The following is a 22,418-nucleotide window of genomic DNA, read 5'->3' on the forward strand; positions in this document are numbered from 1 at the left end:
AACAACATCCATTTTTCTCAGTTACTGATCCCAACCCAAATGAGACTAGAGACTGGGCTGAGAGCAGAGTTTCTTCTTTCTTCAGTAACTTCCAGTTCTAACATCTATTAAACACAGAGACAGAAAGGGCAGACAGAAGAGACCACAATTCACCATGAGACAGGGACCAACGGAAGTGAGAGCGAAGTGGGAGACAGGAGTTAGGCAGACACAAAGGGGGTCCAGTGAGGAAATGGAAGGTATGAAATAACGCTGGGACAGAGTGCACAGAAAAAGTTGGAAAGGGAAAAGAAAACAGAAAAAGATAACAGATTAGGAGGAATAGACAGATTAAAGCAAGTGAGACCACGCAAATTTATCTGAGAACAATTGCTTTTTTTATGGGAGCAGGCTGTCCTAAGCAACTTTGCCCAAATTTAACATCAGTGCTGCTTTCAGCAGACTAAGTTGCAATCCAGTCACTCTACAACTCTATACTTCACAATAAAGGAGGACAGTGTATGTTTTCTTTAAATAGATTAACTGTACAATACTTTATGAGGAAAAAAAAAATAAATTATTTCACTTTTGATCTTTTAAAGCTTTTTTTTTTTTTAAACATATCGCAATTTAATACATATAACTTTTTTTTTTTTTTTTTTATATTGTTCAGCATTCAAATTTGCTTTGATCCAACAAAATATGCACGTTAGGAACCTACAACCTAAAAGTAGCTTGAAAACACTTATGATTTTCCAGTACTTCCCGGATACTAATTAGTTAAAAGAGAGTCAGTACAGCTCTCTCTATGGAAACACAGTATCTGATGACATCTTTCTGGAATAAAAAACATTGGCTGATACCTTATAAAAGAATGTAACTTTAGCTGTAGCAAGACTAATTATTTATGTAATTTAGTGTGAACATCGGACTTGAAGATTATATTTTAGTATAAATTTGCATCCACATAAAGAATTTTAGAATGCTTGTTCACAGATTAAATGTGTTATCAAGTTCAAAGCCTTTAATATATCATTATAAAGCCAGAAAAAAAAAAAGTTGTATGTCAATTTTCCACACATAAATGCATACAGATTCTCATCTATGAATGAAGGTTTTATCTATCACATTAATCCTTCAATTAATTTTGCATAGCTAAAGTGTCAACCAGGTATACTTTGTAGACAGAAATAAAGTTATGTACTTTTTTTCCATACAAAACCCATCTGTGCCACATTCAGCACAGGAGTTAGTTACTTTCACCCAAAACATTTTAACATAAATTCTAATTTGTTTGGACATTAATTGTACCATGAAAAGCATTTTAAGAACTCTCAAAGATTCCCAATGCTTTTTTCAAGAATCACAAACCGGCAGAAGGGCAATACTTCAATAGTCAAACTTCAAATTCAAATGTCCTATTTTAATGAATTTCACAATTATCTTCAGCTCCTATGGAAAAACAACATGGAATGTTTGAAATTTATAATAATTTAACAGTTTTAGAAACACAAAAAGAACAAATGACTTACTACAAAGTTATTAGAACTAATTGAATTGCTGGTTGTGGAAATGACATAGAAAGTTATATTCACTACAGAAATATTAAATTAACAAAAGTGAATTAGCCTTGTTATTACCACTAAAATTAGAATTATTAGAATGCATAAACTTACCATCCCTTCATCTTAAATATCAAATTAACATCCTTCTCTAATACAGCTTTCTTGTTATTAAACAATTTTTTCTTTTCCGGAAAAAGATTTTAAACTCTTCAGAAAATATTCACATCTTCAAATAAATATAACCAAACAAAAATCCTCAGATGTATTAAAAAGTACTTTTTAAAATATGTATCCACATATACAAGCCTATACTGTCTAAAATATCTGTATTGTCCAGTCAAGTATTTTTGGAGCTTTCACTGCACATCTTACGGCTTATTTAGCCAGTAAAGTACGAAGCCACACATTTACCTCGGTGATGTTTTAATTATTCATTTACAAATGCAATGCTATCTCTTCTGTACACAAATTAAGTAACTAGGGGAACAGTCCAAAGTAATTCAATTGCCTTTACAACCCTAGCATAAAAGCATTTGAAATGAAACAGGTAGCTCATTTTTTGTTTCAAAGCTGATTTTTATGTTGTTTTTTTTTTTTTTTATACAACTTGATCTAAAATATTTCAGTCTTTTTTAATTCTCTTAAATATAGAGGAGCACTGCTACTTGCATTTTGTCCTGCAGAAGCATTACATTGTTATTAGATCCGCTAATTTGACATTATTCATTATTAGATCCATCATTGGCATTACATGAAATTAATCTGTAATGTCCAGTGTACAAATATTTTGAATTCAAACACTATTTATCGCCTCATTGCTTCATACCAACTCTGACTTGCAAGAGAAATTAACATATCTTCAGAAAACAGGTTACTGAACCACAAAATAAGATTTATGCCTTGATTGCCTTTTGTCAGCATTTAAATTATTTATCTCGACATGGCACGTTTATTTCTCACAAACTAGTTATGTCATAACGGGGAAAAAAAAAACAACAACCAAACACAAACCCCTGTGCCTCTGAGTCAACTTTGAAGTAAAATACTTGTCTGACTGTTTATTCAACGGGAATAAGAACTGCACTTCCACATGTGCTGGTTTTCAAGTACATATTTTTCCTGTTATAATTACATAATATGGTCTCTTCTGTAAGTGTAAGTAACTGAATCCGTTCCTAAACTTTTTTTTTTTTTAAAGGTGATCTCAATACACAAATTTCACAACTGAAAAGAATTTAGTTTACACGTTCAACACTTTAAATCTCTATATCCAGTATATTAGCTTGAGACAGGCAATTTTATGTGAATATAAACAGGAAATGACAATTGAATTTCAACGCAGTACTGAAAAGTGCATTCCCTAAATGCGAAAATTATTAACAATTTTTAGTAACATGAACCTTTCTGAAGTTTGAAAGACTGACAGAATGAAATCAGAATGAAAGTACTTATTTAACTTTCTATCTGGAATAGCAATGCCCTTCAAAAATTCTATTTATATACATTTCAAAGTAATACTGAGGAAAAGGGAAAACTGACATTATCTGAAGCGATACTTGATGCCATTTAAAGGGTAATTTATTAAAAAAAAAGTCATACACAACATTAAGTAAAAAAATAAATGTGCTTGCTTACATGAAAAAAAAAAATTACTGCATCACGACAGCTACCCTGCCATAATGCCAGTGTTGCCCTTATTCTAGTTGAAAGCTATTTGGAATAACAGGAGGTTTTTTTCACCTTTTGGCTTATATCTCTTCATCCTGGCTGAAGGGTATCTGCACTGCTATAGAGATAAAGCCAGAAAACACCACCACCTTTTTGTTGTTGTTGTTTTGTTTTTTTGTTTTTACAAGTACTAGTTTATTTAATTTTATTGAGCACTTAAATTACTTGACTGATTATTTACTTCAGAGTTCAACATACTTTGTAAATTAGTTAGTGTTAAAAAGGCCTTAGTTCAGCAAGTTAACTATTCACTTACATAACTGCACAAAATACTTGTTGCAACTTTTATACTGCTGCTGCAGATCGTCATTTACAGGATTTCTTCCCTTTTCTTTTAAAATACTAAGCTGAAATTGTCTTTCAGAGATAAATGTAATTATATGAAAAGGAGGACCCTGGGCTCCGAATCATCACTGAACTAAGAAAGAATTTAGGAGTAACAGAAGCTATAGTCTGAACTGAAGATTTAAACTTTTGACAGAAATCTTTAAATTCGTAAATCCTTGTGAGCCGAGGATGTTCTCAGCCTGCCACCCCTGCTGATTTACCAGTCCCTCGATGTCTTCTCTCTCTAATACGGAATGTATCTCCTTGTAAGTAGTACCTCACAACAGAAATCTCTGAAAGGAAACAGCAAAGGAAACGTCGCATTTCTACTTAGAATAGACGTAGATAAGGCGATACTCTTGATTACCTTCACGTCCCAATAATCTGTTGCAATCATATAGCATGTCACGTGCCTGTGTTCTCCACATTGTGGGTGAGAGAACAGCAGTGATCGTAGATATTTAATGGATATTTAACTCAGATAATCCTCCCAGTGCAAAAGCGTTAGAGACCTGCGCAGATCTAGAGGCTTGTGCTGTCTAAATCCATAATTACTTCAAAGTTGCCCTCCAATACCAGGGAAAAATCCACGTAATAAAAAACCTTTATAATCACATTGCTATCAATTGTAATGGCTAATTGGAAAAAAAGTGCTAGACAAGCCAGAATTGCTAAACAGCACCGTGATTAACTAGCATATGTAGCAAAGCATCATGCTGTAGAAATTTTAATACAAACATTTTAAGTGAAGAAATGCCGGGAAATCAAAGTTTGGATACTGCAAAGCTCTTAGCAAGCTTTGTGTTTAAGGAAGAAAAGGAACTGAGACAGTTGGAACTAAAAGACCCCAGCATATGCTGCTTTTCAAAAGACTACAAAACACAGGAGAGCAAACAGAAATGTACTTTGCTTCCCTGAAGGGGTTATCAATCACCAAAAGAAAAATACTTGTTTCATATCATACTTCACTAGTCCAAAATGTATCAACCCAGAATAAATACTAAATCTTACGCTTTGTTAGAAAGCTAGTGTTGTTAATCCTGCTTGATTACTTTTATTTTTCCAATGAAAGTATCATCCAAATCTATTAAGTTTAGTATTTTCAGAACAAAAGACATAAAATTTCTTGTGTTTCTAAACTACAACAAAATACATGTATTTCTCTATTTAAGGTTAATTACTGCACAACTATGAATCGATGAGTTACTATTTTCTGCGTATATTATAGAAGTAGCTTGAATTGCGTAGAGTTTTAATAAAGGTTTTATTCCTATCTCTGTCAAAAGAGAAAATGCCATTAACTTGGTGCTTTTCCTATGAGTAGAAAAATTTAGTAGAGTAGAAATAGAGTAGAAATACCTTAAAATGAGTAGAAACAACATATATTTATTTGTAATGTAAAACTTTACTGTGAGCTTACATAAATTAAAGAAATTTGCTACCATCTGTGGTCTCATATTTCTCTTGACAAAGAACTATTAGCACAAGAAGCTCTATCAACTGGATGATGACCAAGTTGAAGGAAAAATTATTTTGTTTCTTTTTCAGTAACACTTATTTAGTGTAAACTACCAAAAACTTCAATATAAACTCAATATCAGGTGCAGTTAACTTTAAAATAAAAAACATTAAAATGTTTGTAGTTGTAACAGGAAGCTAATGAATAAGTATTTCTTACTACTTCAATTAAATGCAACTGGCAACTTAACATTCAAGATTCATGCAAATAGATGATGATAGTTGACCACAAAGTTAAAAAGGACATAGTTCTACTTAGAATATACTTCTCACAAAACAAAAATTCATACCTTCTTATCTTTTCAAAATTATTATTAGAAGTGACATTCTACATTATCAGCCAAAGACATTGTCTCCTTGCAACTTCTTTCTTTTGCATATTAAAGACCACTTCTGTTCCATTATTAGTCACAAAGACAGTTTGCTGAATAATTTCCTTTGTTTGTAAGACTGCTACAATAGAAAGAACATCTTGCAAAGAAAAAAAGGTCTTATAAAAATAGTTATAAAAAATCTGAGCAACTCAGACCTCAGTCAGATATTCGATCTACATTTCCATGAATTAAATACAAAACACATTGCTGAGTTGGAAGTATCACTTCACATTACTTCAAAAATACACAAATAAACAATGAAAGGTGAAAGAGACCTGAAAATAAAGTATAAAATGCATGATCATGTTAATGAGACTTTCATATCATACAGTGAATATTATACATATCAGAATGCATTAAAAATAGGGGTTCTTCAGTTATAGTTCAATATGATAAACACCCATCACCTGTCTAGCTCATCTGTAAAAACAGAACCTGAAAAACAGCCTTAATTAAGATATTAGTACATCTAACAACAGCTAACTCCAAGTTAGACTAGCAGCCTAGCTACAGGGCACTACACAGCCAAAGATGCATGTTTCTGGTCTGTTCTCAAGTCCCCTAAATTCTTTTATGCCCATAGCAAATCAGCAAATGAACAGCTTACATAATTCTCATGATTCTCTCAAAAACATGTGGGTGTTACCAGCCAGAAAAAAAAGGCAGACCTTTACCAGAGTAGAATAAGCAGCAGAAGTACATTTCAGAAAACCCTGTCCTGCTCTTTTACTATGTCAAGAACCCAAAGGGACTGAATAAAGTGATGGAGTTACGAACCAAACTAAGCAGGGCTATTCCTTCCTTAGACATGTCGTGAACTTGAATTGTCAAACAGGTATAAATTTGGAAATAAGCACATCTCCAAACTTGCAGTAAGTGAAAATAGAAGCAAGCAAGCAGTTCACCTGTAATACAAGGAAAAATCTCTTTTTCCATTTTTCAATTTCCAGATTTTAACAATGTGTAAATACAAAACCATAGAAACAGTTCAACCACTATGCTACATTACACACAGAAGTGACAAATTTCAATGCTGTATTACCAAATTTCTGGAGTAATTGATTGTATTTCCCTAAAGTACTTTATTTTCTTTATCTGGGAAGTGTCTTTTTCTATATTTTGCAACCGCCAGATGTTACATAGTTGCCTTAATATATGCACATTTTTCAAGACGTGCAGTATATTCACTTAATTATAAGAAGCTTTTATTTAAACATATATAAATTAGTTTTTAAGGTTTTGCAAAAAAGAGTCTATCAGTATTCTTACCCCTAATCAACTTTTCAGACATGGTTCACAAACCTGTATGAATCTGCAAAAGGAAACTGTACAAGCAAGACACCACAGATATACACAATCCTTAGTGTACAGACTAGAAGTAGACCCACCACAGTCTACCTTGCACATCTGTGAAGCCATGACAACATTATGTGAAGTGGGAGCAGGCCCTACCTGGCATCACCTTCATTTAGCAGATCTGAGTTCTGTATTGGTACTGTATCGATATCATTCACATGAATTCAGATAATCTCAGCTATTCAGTAAGCATTACAACCAGTACTGGCACATCTTTGAGTCTTAGAAAGCTAAAAAATAAATCTACAACTCAAATTAGTTTTATTTGTTTCAGCGGAAGCATCAGTAACATCAAAGAAACTTTAATGATGCTTTTAAATGAAAACTCAAGTCTTCCGCATCATTTGTAGTCCTGGCACTGCAGCATGGAGTACATAAGAAAATCACAAAAGGGTTTGGGTTGAAAGGGACCTTAAAGATCTCCTCGTTCCAGCCCCCCCTGCCATGGGCAGGGACACCTCCCACCAGACCAGGCTGCCCAAATCCCCATCCAGCCTGGCCTTGAACACTTTCAGGGATGAGGCATCCACAAAAAAAAAATAAATAAATAAATGAAAAATGAAATTTCATATGATTTTAAGAGCTGAATATATTCCATAGCAGAAATTGCAGTTTTGCATTTTATTTTTACAGTTATGCCTTCATACAGGTATATAATAATGTGAGCTCAGTGGTGGGGCCACACAGAGCCTTGCAGACATTTCTAGTCCTTTTTCCGATTTCAGCACCAGGGATCCCAAGGTTCTTACTTCCTTAGCAAAAATGAGTGAGCAGACAGGAAAGACAATTTACGAATTAGTTCGTTTGCTAAGCAGAAAGAAAAATTGATCACCAACAGATGTTCTTCCAGTTTTACAACCCTTATATAAATTCTAGTTATATGCCATCACTTAAAAACAGAAGTCTTCTGTTGCATTATTCATAGAAGACACACGTTTGCTTGCTTTACTCTTTTCCCTACTTAGCCCAGGAGAAGTGAGATGGTACATCCCTGTTTACCATATAGCTGCTTCTCAGAGACAACATATTTGGAAGGACTATGAGAAAGATGGACAAACAAAGCACAGATGTGCAACTAGGTATCTTGACAAACTCTGGTTACTTGCTCTGGTTACTTACCATTAACCTTTCTTTCAAAGACTCCACACGAGCACTCTAACTACAGTCATCAGGCAGTCAATCACCTACTGCCATCTGGCAGAAAGTATCAGAGGCTTTCAGGCGACTTTCAAAAGCAGAGCCCTTTTGTCAAACACCTTGATGAAAACGAATGAATAAATGCTAGGAGTGTGCAAGTGCATTCCCCTGGTACCACAGTCACACGGATGCCAGTGAAGAGGGGAGAGGGGGACAGTGCACCTCGCTTCAAACAAGTCAAGAGCACGGGGAATTTTGCATGTGTCAATGTGAATACTTGAATTGTCCATCAAACTTCCACAGTGACTTCATGAGCCAAAGAAGCCTTTCTTTTCATGGCGCAGTCAAGAGATGGCAAAGGGGAAGGTCCCTACACCACAAAACTTTTCAGCTTGCTCCTATGTAAGGTTGAAATTAGTATCCAGGGGCATTAGGGACAGGGCTGGGAGTTCCTGATTGGACCAGCTCCAGATTCCAGGTGGCCGGGAGTTCTCAGATTGGAAAGGACTTCATGTTCTGAGAAGGTAAATATGGATCCAGATCACGCACCCAGATCCTGGCAAACAAGCAAGCCTGGACACCTGGCACAAAGTAATCCTTAGGAGCCTGGCCATTGGTCAGACAAAAACAAACTAACAAACACACAAAAAAACCACAATACATCTTGAATGCACCAGAATGCATCAGATGTTGTGAAATCCTAGATAAAGTAATCAATATATTAAATGCAAGGAATTGGAGCACTACACAACTGGAAGACTTGTAGTACAATGGCAAGCATATTCTGCTTTATAAGCATGTCAAGCAGAGAGAGGACAGACAAAAATGCACTCGTTCCACACACTACAAGCAGAAATTTATCAGTGACATGGCAGGGCATATGGGGCATACAAGGTTACAAGAATACACACGGAAACTCATCTACAGGAAAAAGGAACCCACCAAACTACAGGTATAAATGGCACTAAGAGGATACTTCCCTTTTCATCACACTTATCCCTAGGCTAATTTATAACTAATGCTAAAACACACTCCATGCAAGTATTAAAAATTCGTTTACAGTATCTGATCAATCACTAAAGCAGATTAGACTCCAATGTCCAAATATCACACAGAACCATAAAAAGATACATCTCTCTTCATTGAGCTTCCCAGCAATAACAAAAAAAAGTAGTGCCTCCAAGAATGCACATTTTTTTTATTAAAAGTACAATACCCTGAAATAAAAAGGGGCTAGCAAGATTAATAGACTTTGCAACATCATCAGTAGGCTTCCTGAACTTTCTAGTTCAATGAGTTTCATAATTCAGAAAGAAAACCAGAGTCTATTACAGAAAGAATGCAGTGCACTGTGTGCACTGACTTATCCATCAAAGGAAAGACAGACAGCAATAAAGAGCTTACTAATAATAATAATAATAAAAAAAGAACAACCTCCTCAAATGAGAAAGGAGTTACAGAAAGCAAGAATGGAATGATTTAGAGTTTTAAAAAGCAGAGAAGGTGTTTTAATTACAATACTGTCAAATGGCATACAACTTTCAATTATTCTTTCAATAAGTTATTTGGAAAAGACAACTTTTGGTCATAAAGCTATTTTTCACTTCAACTGGTAGACTAAATTTTGACACTAGCAGATAGGTTTTAATATATTTTTAAAAATATATATGTACTAAATTGTTGCAATAGGAACTAAGATTTATTCACAGGCCAAACAAAAGTTCTTCCTACCACGAATGATGTAGCAGAAATTTAACAATACCAGGGAGCCAGTCTAACAGTTAGCTGTTGTCAAGTCTAGCAGCCCTCCTCCTCCTCTTCTTCCACACTTTCTTACTCTTTACGTTTGAAAATAACTGAATACTCTTCTGACCTAAGACACATAGATGTGGTAGATGTGGACATGCTTTTGTGGTAGACTTGACAGTGCTAGGTTAACAGCTGGATTTGGTGATCTTAAAGGTCTTTTCCAACCTAAATGATTCTCTGATTCTAGTGGTGAGTCAATTCAAGGAACTAAACCTTGAAGAAATTATACTTTTTTTGATAAGATTAGCCATCAGATCAGAACACAGCCACTCAGCAACACCACTGCAAGGGAAAAAGAAAAGAGTGTAGGGCTGGCAAAAGGAGAGGGCAGAAAACAGAACTGTATCTTGTCACTGCATCACCTGAGCTGTATCATCAAACTGCAACTGCAGCCACTGTAACTCAGCTTTAAACCTATGAAAGCCCTCTCTTGAGCACAGTTCTGTTTCATACTCTACCTATTCCTGGTGTTATTACTGGTAAAGTTGTTTTCAAAGAAGTCTCTTTGTCATGAGGACCTCAAGAACACATAGGAAGAAATTGCCAGTCCACTATATCACTTATTTAAAATACCCTCACAACAATCAATCATTACTTGAAATCAAATCAACCTACAAAAATCTGAAAGTACAGGGCAAAGATCAAAGTTCATGTATGTGGTTTCCTATCACATGAACAACGTTAACAACTTCCATGTAACTCAGGATATACTGGAAGAAAAAAAGTTTATCTTTTCATGAAAATTCATTTTTATTTTGCAAATTTCAATATTTTTTTTTAAGTGACAGTGTCAGCATCAAAAGATTTTACAATGCAAACGTACAACATTAAGATCCAGAAAATGCACAACATTAACATTAGGCAGCAGATATCTCAGCAGTACTATTCACAAGCTAATAAGTTAACTTTCACAAATCATTGCTTACCTTTTCTAATGCAGATTAACTCATGTACACCACAAGTTCGTTCACCACCTATTTGGAAATAAATCATTAGAAAATATTAGCAATTAAAATGTACTTGGCTTCTTAACAAGACTTATAAACAGCGTGAAAGAAAAAGCTGCAAAACATATTATTTAATAAAAATGCAAAAGTCTATTTTCTCCAAAGGATATCCTGAATGAATTGAAACTTCCTAATTAATAAATGTATCTTTGGCTTAACATTGCTAGCAACAGTGCAGTTTGAAGAGTCTTACAGAGAATTTATACTGACAAAATTAAAAACACAAGCAAATTAACTGAAATCATACTAAAATTATTTCCCAAATACAAAGCTTGATTTCCTGTTCTGAGGGAACCACCATCTACAGAAGATTTCTCAAAACATCAGAAATATTGGTAACACAATAGAACATCAAAATAATGTTTTGAGGAAAGGAAAGGAAAGGAAAGGAAAGGAAAGGAAAGGAAAGGAAAGGAAAGGAAAGGAAAGGAAAGGAAAGGAAAGGAAAGGAAAGGAAAGGAAAGGAAAGGAAAGGAAAGGAAAGGAAAGGAAAGGAAAGGAAAGGAAAGGAAAGGAAAGGAAAGGAAAGGAAAGGAAAGGAAAGGAAAGGAAAGGAAAGGAAAGGAAAGGAAAGGAAAGGAAAGGAAAGGAAGGAAAGGAAAGGAAAGGAAAGGAATAAGAAAGCCTGTAACTAAAGGCTGGGCTGCTTATCTGGAATTTATCTTCAAGAGTCTTGTTGGGTTTTTATTTAAGCTTTTAAACAGCTGTACAGAATTTTATTAAATATGTGAATAACAAGGTTTTTGGTAGAAATATTATACTTTAAATTTCAATAGAAAAACATTTTAATGTTATAACTACAGCTAGTGAAGAAAAGACTAATGCATAACATACCCAGTAAGGACACTGACAGAACCACAATGGAAGAAGAATACAATCAGTCAAGTGAATTGAAATAGGAAGGTGTGACATTGGGAGAACTGTAGGGACGTACTGCTAAGCCCTGCAGCCAGAGGAACAGGCAGTTACAAACCATTGAAGAGATTCTTTTAATGGCATTGAGAAACTGTTGGAAGAGTTGATTTTTATTATCATTACTTTATATGGAATGAATTTATGGTATTCATCATCTTGTCCTCTTTTAAGTAAAAGGTTTTGGAATGATATTCCCCACGGTCAAACTTTTAGCAACACCAAGCTGTGGCTTGCCTTAACCAAACCTTAATGCCCACTAAGCCTCTTGCCACTGACCAAGGTCCATGTTTATCTGAACAGAACGCAGAACTGAAGGGCTCTGATCATACAGATCACCATACATGGTGCTCTGAAACTTCAAGAAAATACAAAACTGTTCCAGAAACCAACAGCCCATATACATCAATCACTATGGGATTCCAAACACTTCACAACACTCCAAAACAAACTCCAGATAATAAAATTATTTCCATCTCAAAAACAAAACAAAACAAAAAACATGAAAATCTGTTAAATCTGTTATACAGCACTTACTACTCTTCTTCATTCCATAATAAAGGAACTATGTCATGTCATAAAGGATGTTAAGATACAATATCAGTTGATATTTAAAACTCATAACTAATAACATTGCCAGCTGCTGTTATTAATGCTTTATGAGGATGCATGTATTTGTAGTGAAATTTACATTCTAAATAAATAATGGTAGGAAATGCATATATTAGAGAAAGAAGGATAAAAAGGACCAAAATAAGTGGAATAAAACAACTTCTACAACAAAATTAAATGTCTGTGAGATATGAAGTCAGAAAGCATCCTCACTTTGAGCATACAATGCAACTATTGTTTTTAACACTCAGCAATCTGAAACACAAGCCTCAAAAATACTCTTGAATTGGAAATCAAAAATCAATGACCCTGATTATCCCAGAACTTCTTTACAGGCACCATCATTACAGAACACAGTAACAGATGAGTACTCTTCTAGATAGCAAAGAGTGCTCTTCTAGGAACTGACCAGTATCACTCTTATGTTTTGCTTTCAACATTTTTTCTGAGTAAGAAAAAATGGGTTGAAAATAAACACGTTTTATGACAGAAACACATTAAAAAATGAGATTAGGGGAGATTACAGTCTTCTTTCAAGTCAGTGCAGTCATCCTCAGGCTACAAAAGAGAAGCTCAGAGTGACTGTAACACTTGTCTCTAGAATTTCTCCTCCCATTAAACTTAAATTCAGAAGTGAAGAAAAAAAAATGAACAAAAAAAAATATTTTTTTTTTCATTCCAAAAGTGCTAGGCAGTTAAAAATAAAGATTCAAATAGAAATTACTGTGAGCAGCATTAGATTTTACTTGTATATTGCACTCAGTGACTTCAACAAGCATGAAATCTTAATATAGAATATTAACGTTAGTTGTGCATTCGGCATTGGTACCTTTTGTTTTCAAGAATACATGTAAATGATTGAAAAAGTTATTTAAGACATTGTAATGTTCTATTAAATAAAGCCTTTACATTAAGCCTTATACTGTTTTTTTAATTCACTACAACACTATACAGCAAATGTACATAACTTAACATGCATTCGTTCAGAATTTAAATTTTGTCTTTTCATTGTCCTGGAAGCTCCCAAATTATATGTCTTATTTAATGGGTGACTAATCTTTTACTCTTTTCAAAACCACTTTTGAATGGAAACTGACTGTTGAATAAAAATCCATCACAAACTTCGTGTTCTGAAAACAAAGTTGAAGAAAGCGTCTTTAATATTTAACCAATTTATTAAACACAAAATATTATCCTCAAGTGACTCAGGCAGATTTTTTTTTCCCCTAGTGCTCTTCAAAATCGTGGAACTATTACATTTTTCACACCTTGGTTTTACTCACAGTTTAACAAACGAACACAAGTTTTCCTGTCTTTCCAACTCCCGAGAAGGTTCTTAGCTTTGAATAAACTTGTCATTGAAAGAAACTAAAGTGTAAATATGAAAACTTTCTGCATGACAGCAAGGTGTCAACTGTTAACCCAGCACTCCTGCAGGCTGAAAAGACTGGCTTTGTGTCTGTTAGCCCACAAATCCCAAAGGTTCACCGGTATGACCCTCTTAAATTTTACAATCTTCAAATGTTAAAATAATTAATTTTAATGTAGTGGTGGGTCACCATGCTTTTAGAGTTAATAGTCTGATTTAGATACAGATTATTATTAATTCTGTTTCATCTTGACTGTGAACATCTCTTTTATTTAACAGTTTAAAGTTTTAAGTGGTTTTGCATATAAGATGAAGTAATACTGTGCCCAAAATGCTGAAGAATAAAAACTGAGAATATGAGAAAAACTGGGAATGAGGCTTTTCATATCTTTTCAGACAATGGAAGCAAAATGAGAAATAATGAAAGATTAATTAATTTTATAATTATAGATTCAAACACCAGTTTTCTTGAGCTAGACTGACCATCTAGTGGCCCTAAGATCTACATCATCCAGACATTTAGCACAAACTGAACAGACAGAGGTTTTACTCACAACAAAAGGCAGCTGCTAAGATATTGACAAAGTTTAATTTTCTCAATTTAAATTCTCAATTTAAAATATTTTGTACACCAAGTCTCTATCTGTGAGGATGACTATCACAATTTATTGCACCAAAACCACAAAAAGTTGGTCACCAAAGAAAAAAACTACACCTCAGTTTTGTATTGATTATATTGTAACATTTCATTTCCTTCTGAATTTTGAATTGTACTAGTTTCATAGGTCTGCTATGTTTGGACTTGAGTTGAAACTCCATTACTAGGTGCTGAAAGTAATTGGCTAGAAAATTGGGAGCAACCTGTGGCTCTCTGAGAGACTCCAGACAACAATCATCCTCACAGGAGGTTTCTCAGGGCCTCAACCAACCAAGATCTGCAAGGACAGAAATTCTGAGAGCTGGTTTGCAGCGGTGCTATCGTGAACATATCTTCCTTATACCCGGTCAGAATTTCCCATTTTAGCCCATGACTGACACCTCACGTGCATTCACTGTGCACTCGAATCCACCTCCCTTTCCCAAGCCCCTTCTGGTATGCCAAGTACTACAGCCCACCACCAGCTTCGCAGCTCTCTTCTGGAATCCCTCGTGTGGCGATCTGTCTCACACTGCGTTAACAGCCCACACTGCTGCTGAGGCACGCGGCTGATCCACGTCCAACCTGCTGACCACCAGGACCTCGAGGTTCTTTTGTGCAAACTCCTAGAATCATTAAGGTTGGAAAAGCCTTCCAAGGTCATCTGGTCCAACCATCTCCCTACCACCACTATCACCCACTAAACCACATCCCTAAGCACCACATCCAGCCTTTCCTTGAATACCCCCAGGGACGGTGACTCCACCACCTCGCTGGGCAACCCGTCCCAGTGCCTGACTGCTCTTTCTCACAAGAAATGTCTCCTCATTTCCAACCTGAACTTCCCCTGGTGCAACTTGAGGCCATTCCCTCTAGGCCTATCACTAGTTACCTGCGAGAATAGGCCGATCCCCAGCTCCCCACACCTTCCTTTCAGGTAGCTGTAGAGAGCAATGAGGTCTCCCCTGAGCCTCCTCTTCTCCAGACTAAACAACCCCAGCTCCCTCAGCTCTTCCTCACAGAACTTGTGCTCCTGCCAGCCTGTCCCAAGCTTGCAGTGCTGCATGGGCTTGCCACCCCTGGTCCAGGACTTGACATTTGTTCTTGTTGAAGTTCACACAGTTACCATCAGCCCTGCCCTCCTGCATACGAACTGCTCCCCTCCCTGCTGTCACCCACAGCTCAGTGAGGGTGCACTCCATCGCTCTGGCGAACACATCCGAGACTTGTTTCCAGAATTAAGACCATGGTACAGCTTAGGACACTGTGTATACAACACATACTTCTTCAGTTTAGCAGCAAATCCACACATTACTACTTGCAACACAACATCACACTGCACCACTGAAGTCTTTGTCAGCAGGTGTAACTTCAGGGGCACATTTTTTATGTAATACATTACTTTCCAACTGAGGTTTGTATTTTAATTAGCATTTTGATAAGTTTGGACTACATTCAACAAACATGCACTTAACGTTGTATTCCGCATTAGCTCTCTTTTCCCTTGACTAACCCGCAAAGTCTAAGTGCAGAACGCCAACACCAGAGGCACTGTGTGGCATGAAAAGCGCAAGTCACAGCGGTATGACCCATGAGAGCCCCCCTTGCTATGCCACAGAAATGTAGAATGGAACAAGCTAAAAGCCGAATCAGTTGTGTGATGGGCTAACTTGCCTGGTGCATGTGTAAAATACCAGTGCTTTGGCTATGAATGCAAGATACTTAGGAAATCTATTCTTAGAAGAATTATGCTATCTCATAACATATACCAAATTTATTCTAAAATACAACTATAAGGAGAGTGTTCTGGCTTACGCATACCAACAAATCTACTTGAAAATTTGTCTCAAATAGTGAACTGATCTTAAGAAAGAATCTGATTTTAGAAGAAAGGACAGCTAAAAGAAAAAAAACAAAAACAAAAAAAACGCTGGAAACACTTCTAAAGAACAGCAACTCTGTAGCTGGTATCAGTAAGGTATTTTTTCCTAAAAGGTTACATACAGTCATCAGCACATCCTCACAGGTGGTGTAAAATTAACTTTGTATTCCTGCAGTACACTTGTTACAATTTTAGTCTGTAAACAATATTGTCTATGTAAAAATTGAAACGTTTACAGTTGAATGCTCACTAGTGGTCAAAAAGCAAACAACATTAGACTTTATTAGTAAATAGAAAGTAAAAAAAATGCTACTTTATGTTCTTTAATCACCAGCGATAGGACCCGTGGGAATGGTGTCAAGCTGAGGCAGGGGAGGTTTAGGCTAGACATCAGGATGAGGTTCTTCACCGAGAGGGTGCTCGCACCCTGGAACAGGCTCCCCAGGGAAGTAGTCACTGCATGAAGCCTGTCTGAATTTAAGAAGTGTTTGGACTGTGCGCTTAGTCATGTGGTCTGAATTTTTGGGTAGACCTGTGTGGTGCCAGGAGTTGGACTTGATGATCCTTATGGGTCCCTTCCAACTCGGGATATTCTATGATTCTGTGATTGTTATGTACCCTCATCCTGCACATTTTGTGTGGTTGGGACTCCTCTCTGACCTTCCATCCTAAAGAATAAAACAAAACTACAGAAGGCACAAAGAAAGGAGGAGGTAAGTCCATAAAAATACACAGTGGTTTTCATAGGAGGAGTGATTTAACAGACTCTTGGACTCTGGAAAAAAAGATGCAACAGATGGTGTGTATAAGCAGGTAAATAAAGAAGAGTTATTCACTGTCTAACCCACTAATAAGAGAAATAAGTATCTGATTAAATTAGCAGCAGATGTGTTCAAGGCAAACAGTTTTCAAGAGTAAGTTAAGGTTATAAAAACATAAGATTGATTTCCAACTTCCACTGTAAAGACCATCTCCTCTGCTGGCACCATTTAGAATGATAACTATCTAATAATTCACAGAATCACAGAATTTCTAGGTTGGAAGAGACCTCAAGATCATTGAGTCCAACCTCTGACCTAACACTAACAGTCCTCCACTAAACCATATCCCTAAGCTCTACAGCTAAATGAAAATTCTAAAAATTCTTTAGCTTATAAAATCATCTAATCTGTCCTGAATTAATTTAAGAATATTTTGTTTGTTATCTGACCATAAAAGTAGTGACAAACATTAGAACTTTTGTGACACGCAGAATACTTCATTTTTAATTATATTTATATTCAGCAACACCGATGCCACTGACTAATGAATTAGCAATCAGTGACAATTAACCAAGAATAGCATAGCCATTTCTGTTTCTCAAAAAAATGTTGGGTCCAATCCTATCCACAATTAAATAAATGGAAGCATCTTCACTGAGTTTCTGAAGCCAAGAAAAAAAGAGGTTAGATTGTATAAACAGATTATATCATAAAGTTGAGAGGTTCTCAGGGACCATCTTTCCTTCACCATGAAAATATCATCTCAGTTGCCTTTCTACCCAGAATCACAAGACACTTATCTTTCCTCACTCTTCTGACAACTGAAATACAATTTTACCTTGTTTTCAGTCAAGTACTTCTTCAAATAAGTCTTATTAGTGGAAATGAAGAGGTACAGTATATATCAGTAGCAACAGAAACAGTATAAATGGTTTGAACCTGACCTAAGACCTGTGCAGTATTTTTCTTTAAATATGAGTAGAAAGAGAACCCGCAGCTACAGTAAGAATGGTTATCTCACTGCAAATGACAAGAAGATAGTAGTGCATATTGGCTGGGGGTGTATACTCTATCAAATACTCTGGAACTAAGAAAGAAGATGTCAACAACAAAAGTTGATAGTAACAAAGAGATAAAAAAAAAATCAGTACATCTCTTAACTAATTCCTACAGTTTTTAGCTAATATACCACTGAATCAACACTCAAGAGCAAAGTTTCACAACAGAAAGTAAGCCAAGAAACAGGATTTTTTTTTTTTTTGATTAATGATCTATGGATTTGTGTATAATTTATTTTAGAAGTATATGTTTTAAAAATTTTAATCAAAAAAAATGTGAGAAATAATTCATGGAAATAGTACATGTAATTGTATTTCTCGTATTTCAGATAAAATAGTAAGGTTATGATACAAAAAGAAATTATACCAAGAATTTGTATTTCAAAAGATCCCAGCATGTAGGAAGAATGCTTATTTTAGATTACAAAATAAATACTTGTAAAATGTGTGTCAATCACAATGAACCTATCATTTTTCACATTGAAGATTATGTTCCTCATGAAGATTATGAGGTGATTTGCCAACAGATTCAACTTTCATTTGCTGTCTTACAAATAACTTTCAAAACTATGCCAACGTTTCTCCATCTCACTCCAGAGATGGTTTTACACAGAAAGCTTCTCCCACCTGCAAGAGTTAAATACTCAAAGATTAGAAAGTGCAAGGATTAAAAGCTGACTTGAAATCCCTACTCCAATCCCCAGGTGCACATTTAGCTCAGTATACAATATAAGACCTTTGCCTTTTTCAGTGTGAGCCCTGACAATATTCAGAAAAAAGCCAGGGACTGTCAACTGTGGGTCCCTCACATCAGTCAGTGCAGAAGCTGGAAGAAGCCTACAGGGTAAGCCCGTGAATAAGGTGAAGAGAAAATATGACCCAACAGTCACAGCAGTTGAAAGTTTTCCAGAAAACAGCTAGACTTTCCTTTTATTTATAAATCTCCTGCATTTTGATGGGCAATATATGCCAACATTTTTAATCAGGCAGCCACTGGATGTTTGCTTTCTTGTATGCCCATCCTGAATGCTAAGAGTTCTCATTTGCAATAGTGCTAAGCGTTCAAAATGAACCAGATTCCAGAATTTTGCTCTGAACAGATCACCTCTTCTTATATGAAGTATGATAACTTCATCTCAGCCCATGGGGAGCTTGTCAAATAGATGTCTGTAGAGGATTAGAGGTTAGATGTTTTTAAAAGGCACCCCACTCTATTACCATCAAAAAGGCAAAGAACTAATGGCTTTTTTATTTCAGTAGCTCCGTAACACTCCAGTGATGATGGTGTAACGCAAATCCATCCAGGAAATTGTTACTTTTGCACATGGCGAGGCTTTACTGTCATCAGCAAATAATGTAGGGAATCATACTTACAATGGCAACAACAAAAAAAAAGAATACCAGGTAACACCCACTGAATAGTTTCCACTGCAGACGGCGAATGAGCATAAAATAGTATTAAACAGATTCTGTGTGGCTGATCAAATTCAATACCCTGACGCTTGATCCACCCCACATTTAACAAATGTGTTTGAAGTGGGCCTTGGTATAAAATAGGGCTTCTTATGTTTAGGCTTCATTCAACACTGCTGCTACTCCTCAACACGCACCCTGGCTGCAGCAGCATGGGTCCAGAAGCACCACAGCCTATTCAGGTCAGCGCCAACTGGACCTCTGTGTCACCTCCTGCCCTACAGCACAGAATATCTGGGGTAGCCTGGAGTCTAGGTAAAACTGCTCCCTAGGCCAGATTCAACCCACGGGCCACACATACAATAGTCCCACCTAGGCACTGTATGTAGCTCGTTCCTTGGTTTCTCCTCTGGATTATGAAGTTTTTGCCTAGGCATGGTTTTCACGTAACCCATATGAAGCAGTCAGTGTTCTAACTCCTTTTTCTTCTTATATCCATAAATAAAAAGTAGGTTCATTTAGCAATTTTGGCTTTGTTTCCCAATGAAGTGAGGGTTATATAACTTAACAATCTACTGCCAATGAATTCAGGAGCTAATTTACATTAAAATTGACACAAAGTTGTCAGAACTTAATACTTTCGGGATTCAAAGCTTCATGAACATCAGCAGCCACCAATCTCACCAAACCCAGGGACATCCAGCCAGCCAATAAATCCATGTAAACAGCTGCACCTGCGGCAGCCAACTAAACAGCTGGCAAACAAGGATTGGAAGGGAGAACGAGCTTGTCAGAAACAGCAAGCTGAGTACACGCCAGAGACACTCTGGAGACCCAGGGACAAAAAGAAAAGCATTCAAAAAAGCCTACACACATGAAGAGGACCTCAGAGTACAACAGGAGTGTAACAGGAAACCGTAATGAAAAACGGTTACACTGGTGGGATCAGAAGGGGAAAATACAGGAAGCCAGGTTCATTAGTCTCATTACTCTATCAATAATTTAGTAAATGACAGCACTATGCTATAATTCCTTCTTCTCTGCTACATTCACTTTATCTGTACAACTCACTACTCTCTTTAACACTGCTTCTGAATTCTTAGCACTGAACCCCTCACAATGCAAGATAACTCGGTCTGGAACAGCTCACCTCTGAACACATTCCCTTCCTTGAGAAATGCACAGCTTTCTATAGCCTGCACCGCATTAGAGCACATTCAAGTGCAGCCCACAAACCTGGCACAAGCAGATCCATGAGGATACGCAGTTCTGCCTCAGGTTATAAAGCCTCCCACTGTGACCTTTACCTTTCTCCTCCCTGCAATATGATTTCCATTGCTAGCTCCTCACCCAGACCTCAAATCCCAACTCTTAAGGCAGGTGCCTAAGTCTTGCGACTGCTCAGAGGAGCAAAAGCAGCATACAGAAACCAAATTAACGCTGCCATGAGGAACATTACCATGGTGATGCTGAAGGACTCTCAGAAACAGCTCCTCCACTCTCGCTCTTCCCATCCCCAGCAAATGGCCACCAGACCCCATGCCGAGGCAGCCGCCATCGGGAAGACCCAAATCCCAAGCTACCTGCTGTGCTGGTCTTACCGCTCTCCTCCATATCTGCCATCCTCCGCATCCCAGTATTCTCTGTACTGAATGAATTTAGCATTCTTCTACATTATGTGGAAACACTACACAATAAATAACCTTGCATCTCAAAATAGAGCTGCTACTAAATACTAACACTCATTTTGTTTAGGAAGAGAAATATGACAGAAATAAGAACTGCAGATAAAATTATTTAATCCTATTTAAGACAAAACTTTTCCCAATAGATTCCCTACTGCTGTTTCCTAGCAAATCTGATTGCCCGAACTATGCAAACTATATACCTGATGCCTGTATAAAACAAAACACCTAAGAAACAAATAGAAACATCTTTTAAGATGACATTAACTTTTAAAGAGAAAGATTTAACTGCTCCTGCAATCACTACATTAGGGCTTTGAACCTGGTCACATGAAGAATATAGGTTTTTTTTGTTTGTTTGTTTGTTTGTTTGTTTTTTTAAAAAAAAAGGTCCAGCAGTAACCACAATGCAAAAAAGTACCTAACTGTTGGCACTGACCGGAACAGCAACGGTCACTGCTCATGGTCACTGGCTCCTTGGTTCTCTATACCGCTTCATACAAAAAGCCTTCTTTGTTTTTTAGACAAAAAGAATGAGTTTTAACATTAGAACTGATGTAAACTTGTAAGCTGACAGAGTGACACTAGAAACAGCACTTAAAGATTTTTAAAAGCAGTCAATAGACTAAATTTCTTGCAGCTAACAAATCCTATTTTAATTTTCTGTACTTTGCACATATAACTATATATAACCTGCTTCAAGAGAGTTTTGAACTATTTTGCATTTATTCTTCATTCAAAAGTTATTAGCCTTGCTTATTGCATATGACTTTACCACCTCCCAAAAATCTGTGCAACTGCAAAGTCTTTTGAACCAAACAAAGTATTTTTTTTCCTGTTAACTTAATCACAAACATTTACAAATTTACTTGGACATAATACAAATTCTGTGTTTTGCCCCGTTGGACTATAAGTCCAGGGGATTCATCCTGTCTTCAAGAGTCAGTATTCATCCAAACCCAACCCATATTTTTAAACACTGCTGACCAGTAAATCATGTTGTTCAAAGCAGGATACTGCAACACAAACAGAAGGAGGTGGAGTTCACCAAGATGAGGAATAAAAATTGTAACACCTACCTACTAACAAATCTACAGGAATCAGCTATTTGGTTGTCAACAAAGAGGATGCCACATTCCTGCTACAGACTACACCGGAAAAATGCATTTTGGTTTCTGTCTTCAGACAGAGAACAAAGTGAAAAACCTAGCAGGTCAGTTTCATGATTGGATATTTTTACCCTGCCTCCCCTTTAATTAGAAACTACAAAGCAAATTCCGGATTCATAG

The 22,418-nt window shown here is 36.4% G+C and overlaps 1 protein-coding gene across 1 annotated transcript in view; it reads right to left on the minus strand.

The window, feature by feature from the left end:
• Nucleotides 1-22,418, minus strand: part of SYT14 (synaptotagmin 14) — a gene marked incomplete at both ends in the record, with an annotated part of 80,290 nt that overhangs the window by 56,882 nt on the left and 990 nt on the right. The window contains one exon of the mRNA XM_084284208.1: nucleotides 10,720-10,767. Coding sequence (XP_084140334.1) covers nucleotides 10,720-10,767 — 48 coding nt within the window. The remainder of the gene's footprint in view (nucleotides 1-10,719; nucleotides 10,768-22,418) is intronic.

This window comes from Netta rufina, assembly GCF_964035555.1.
Source record: "Netta rufina genome assembly, chromosome: 3".
Lineage (NCBI taxonomy): Eukaryota > Metazoa > Chordata > Aves > Anseriformes > Anatidae > Netta > Netta rufina.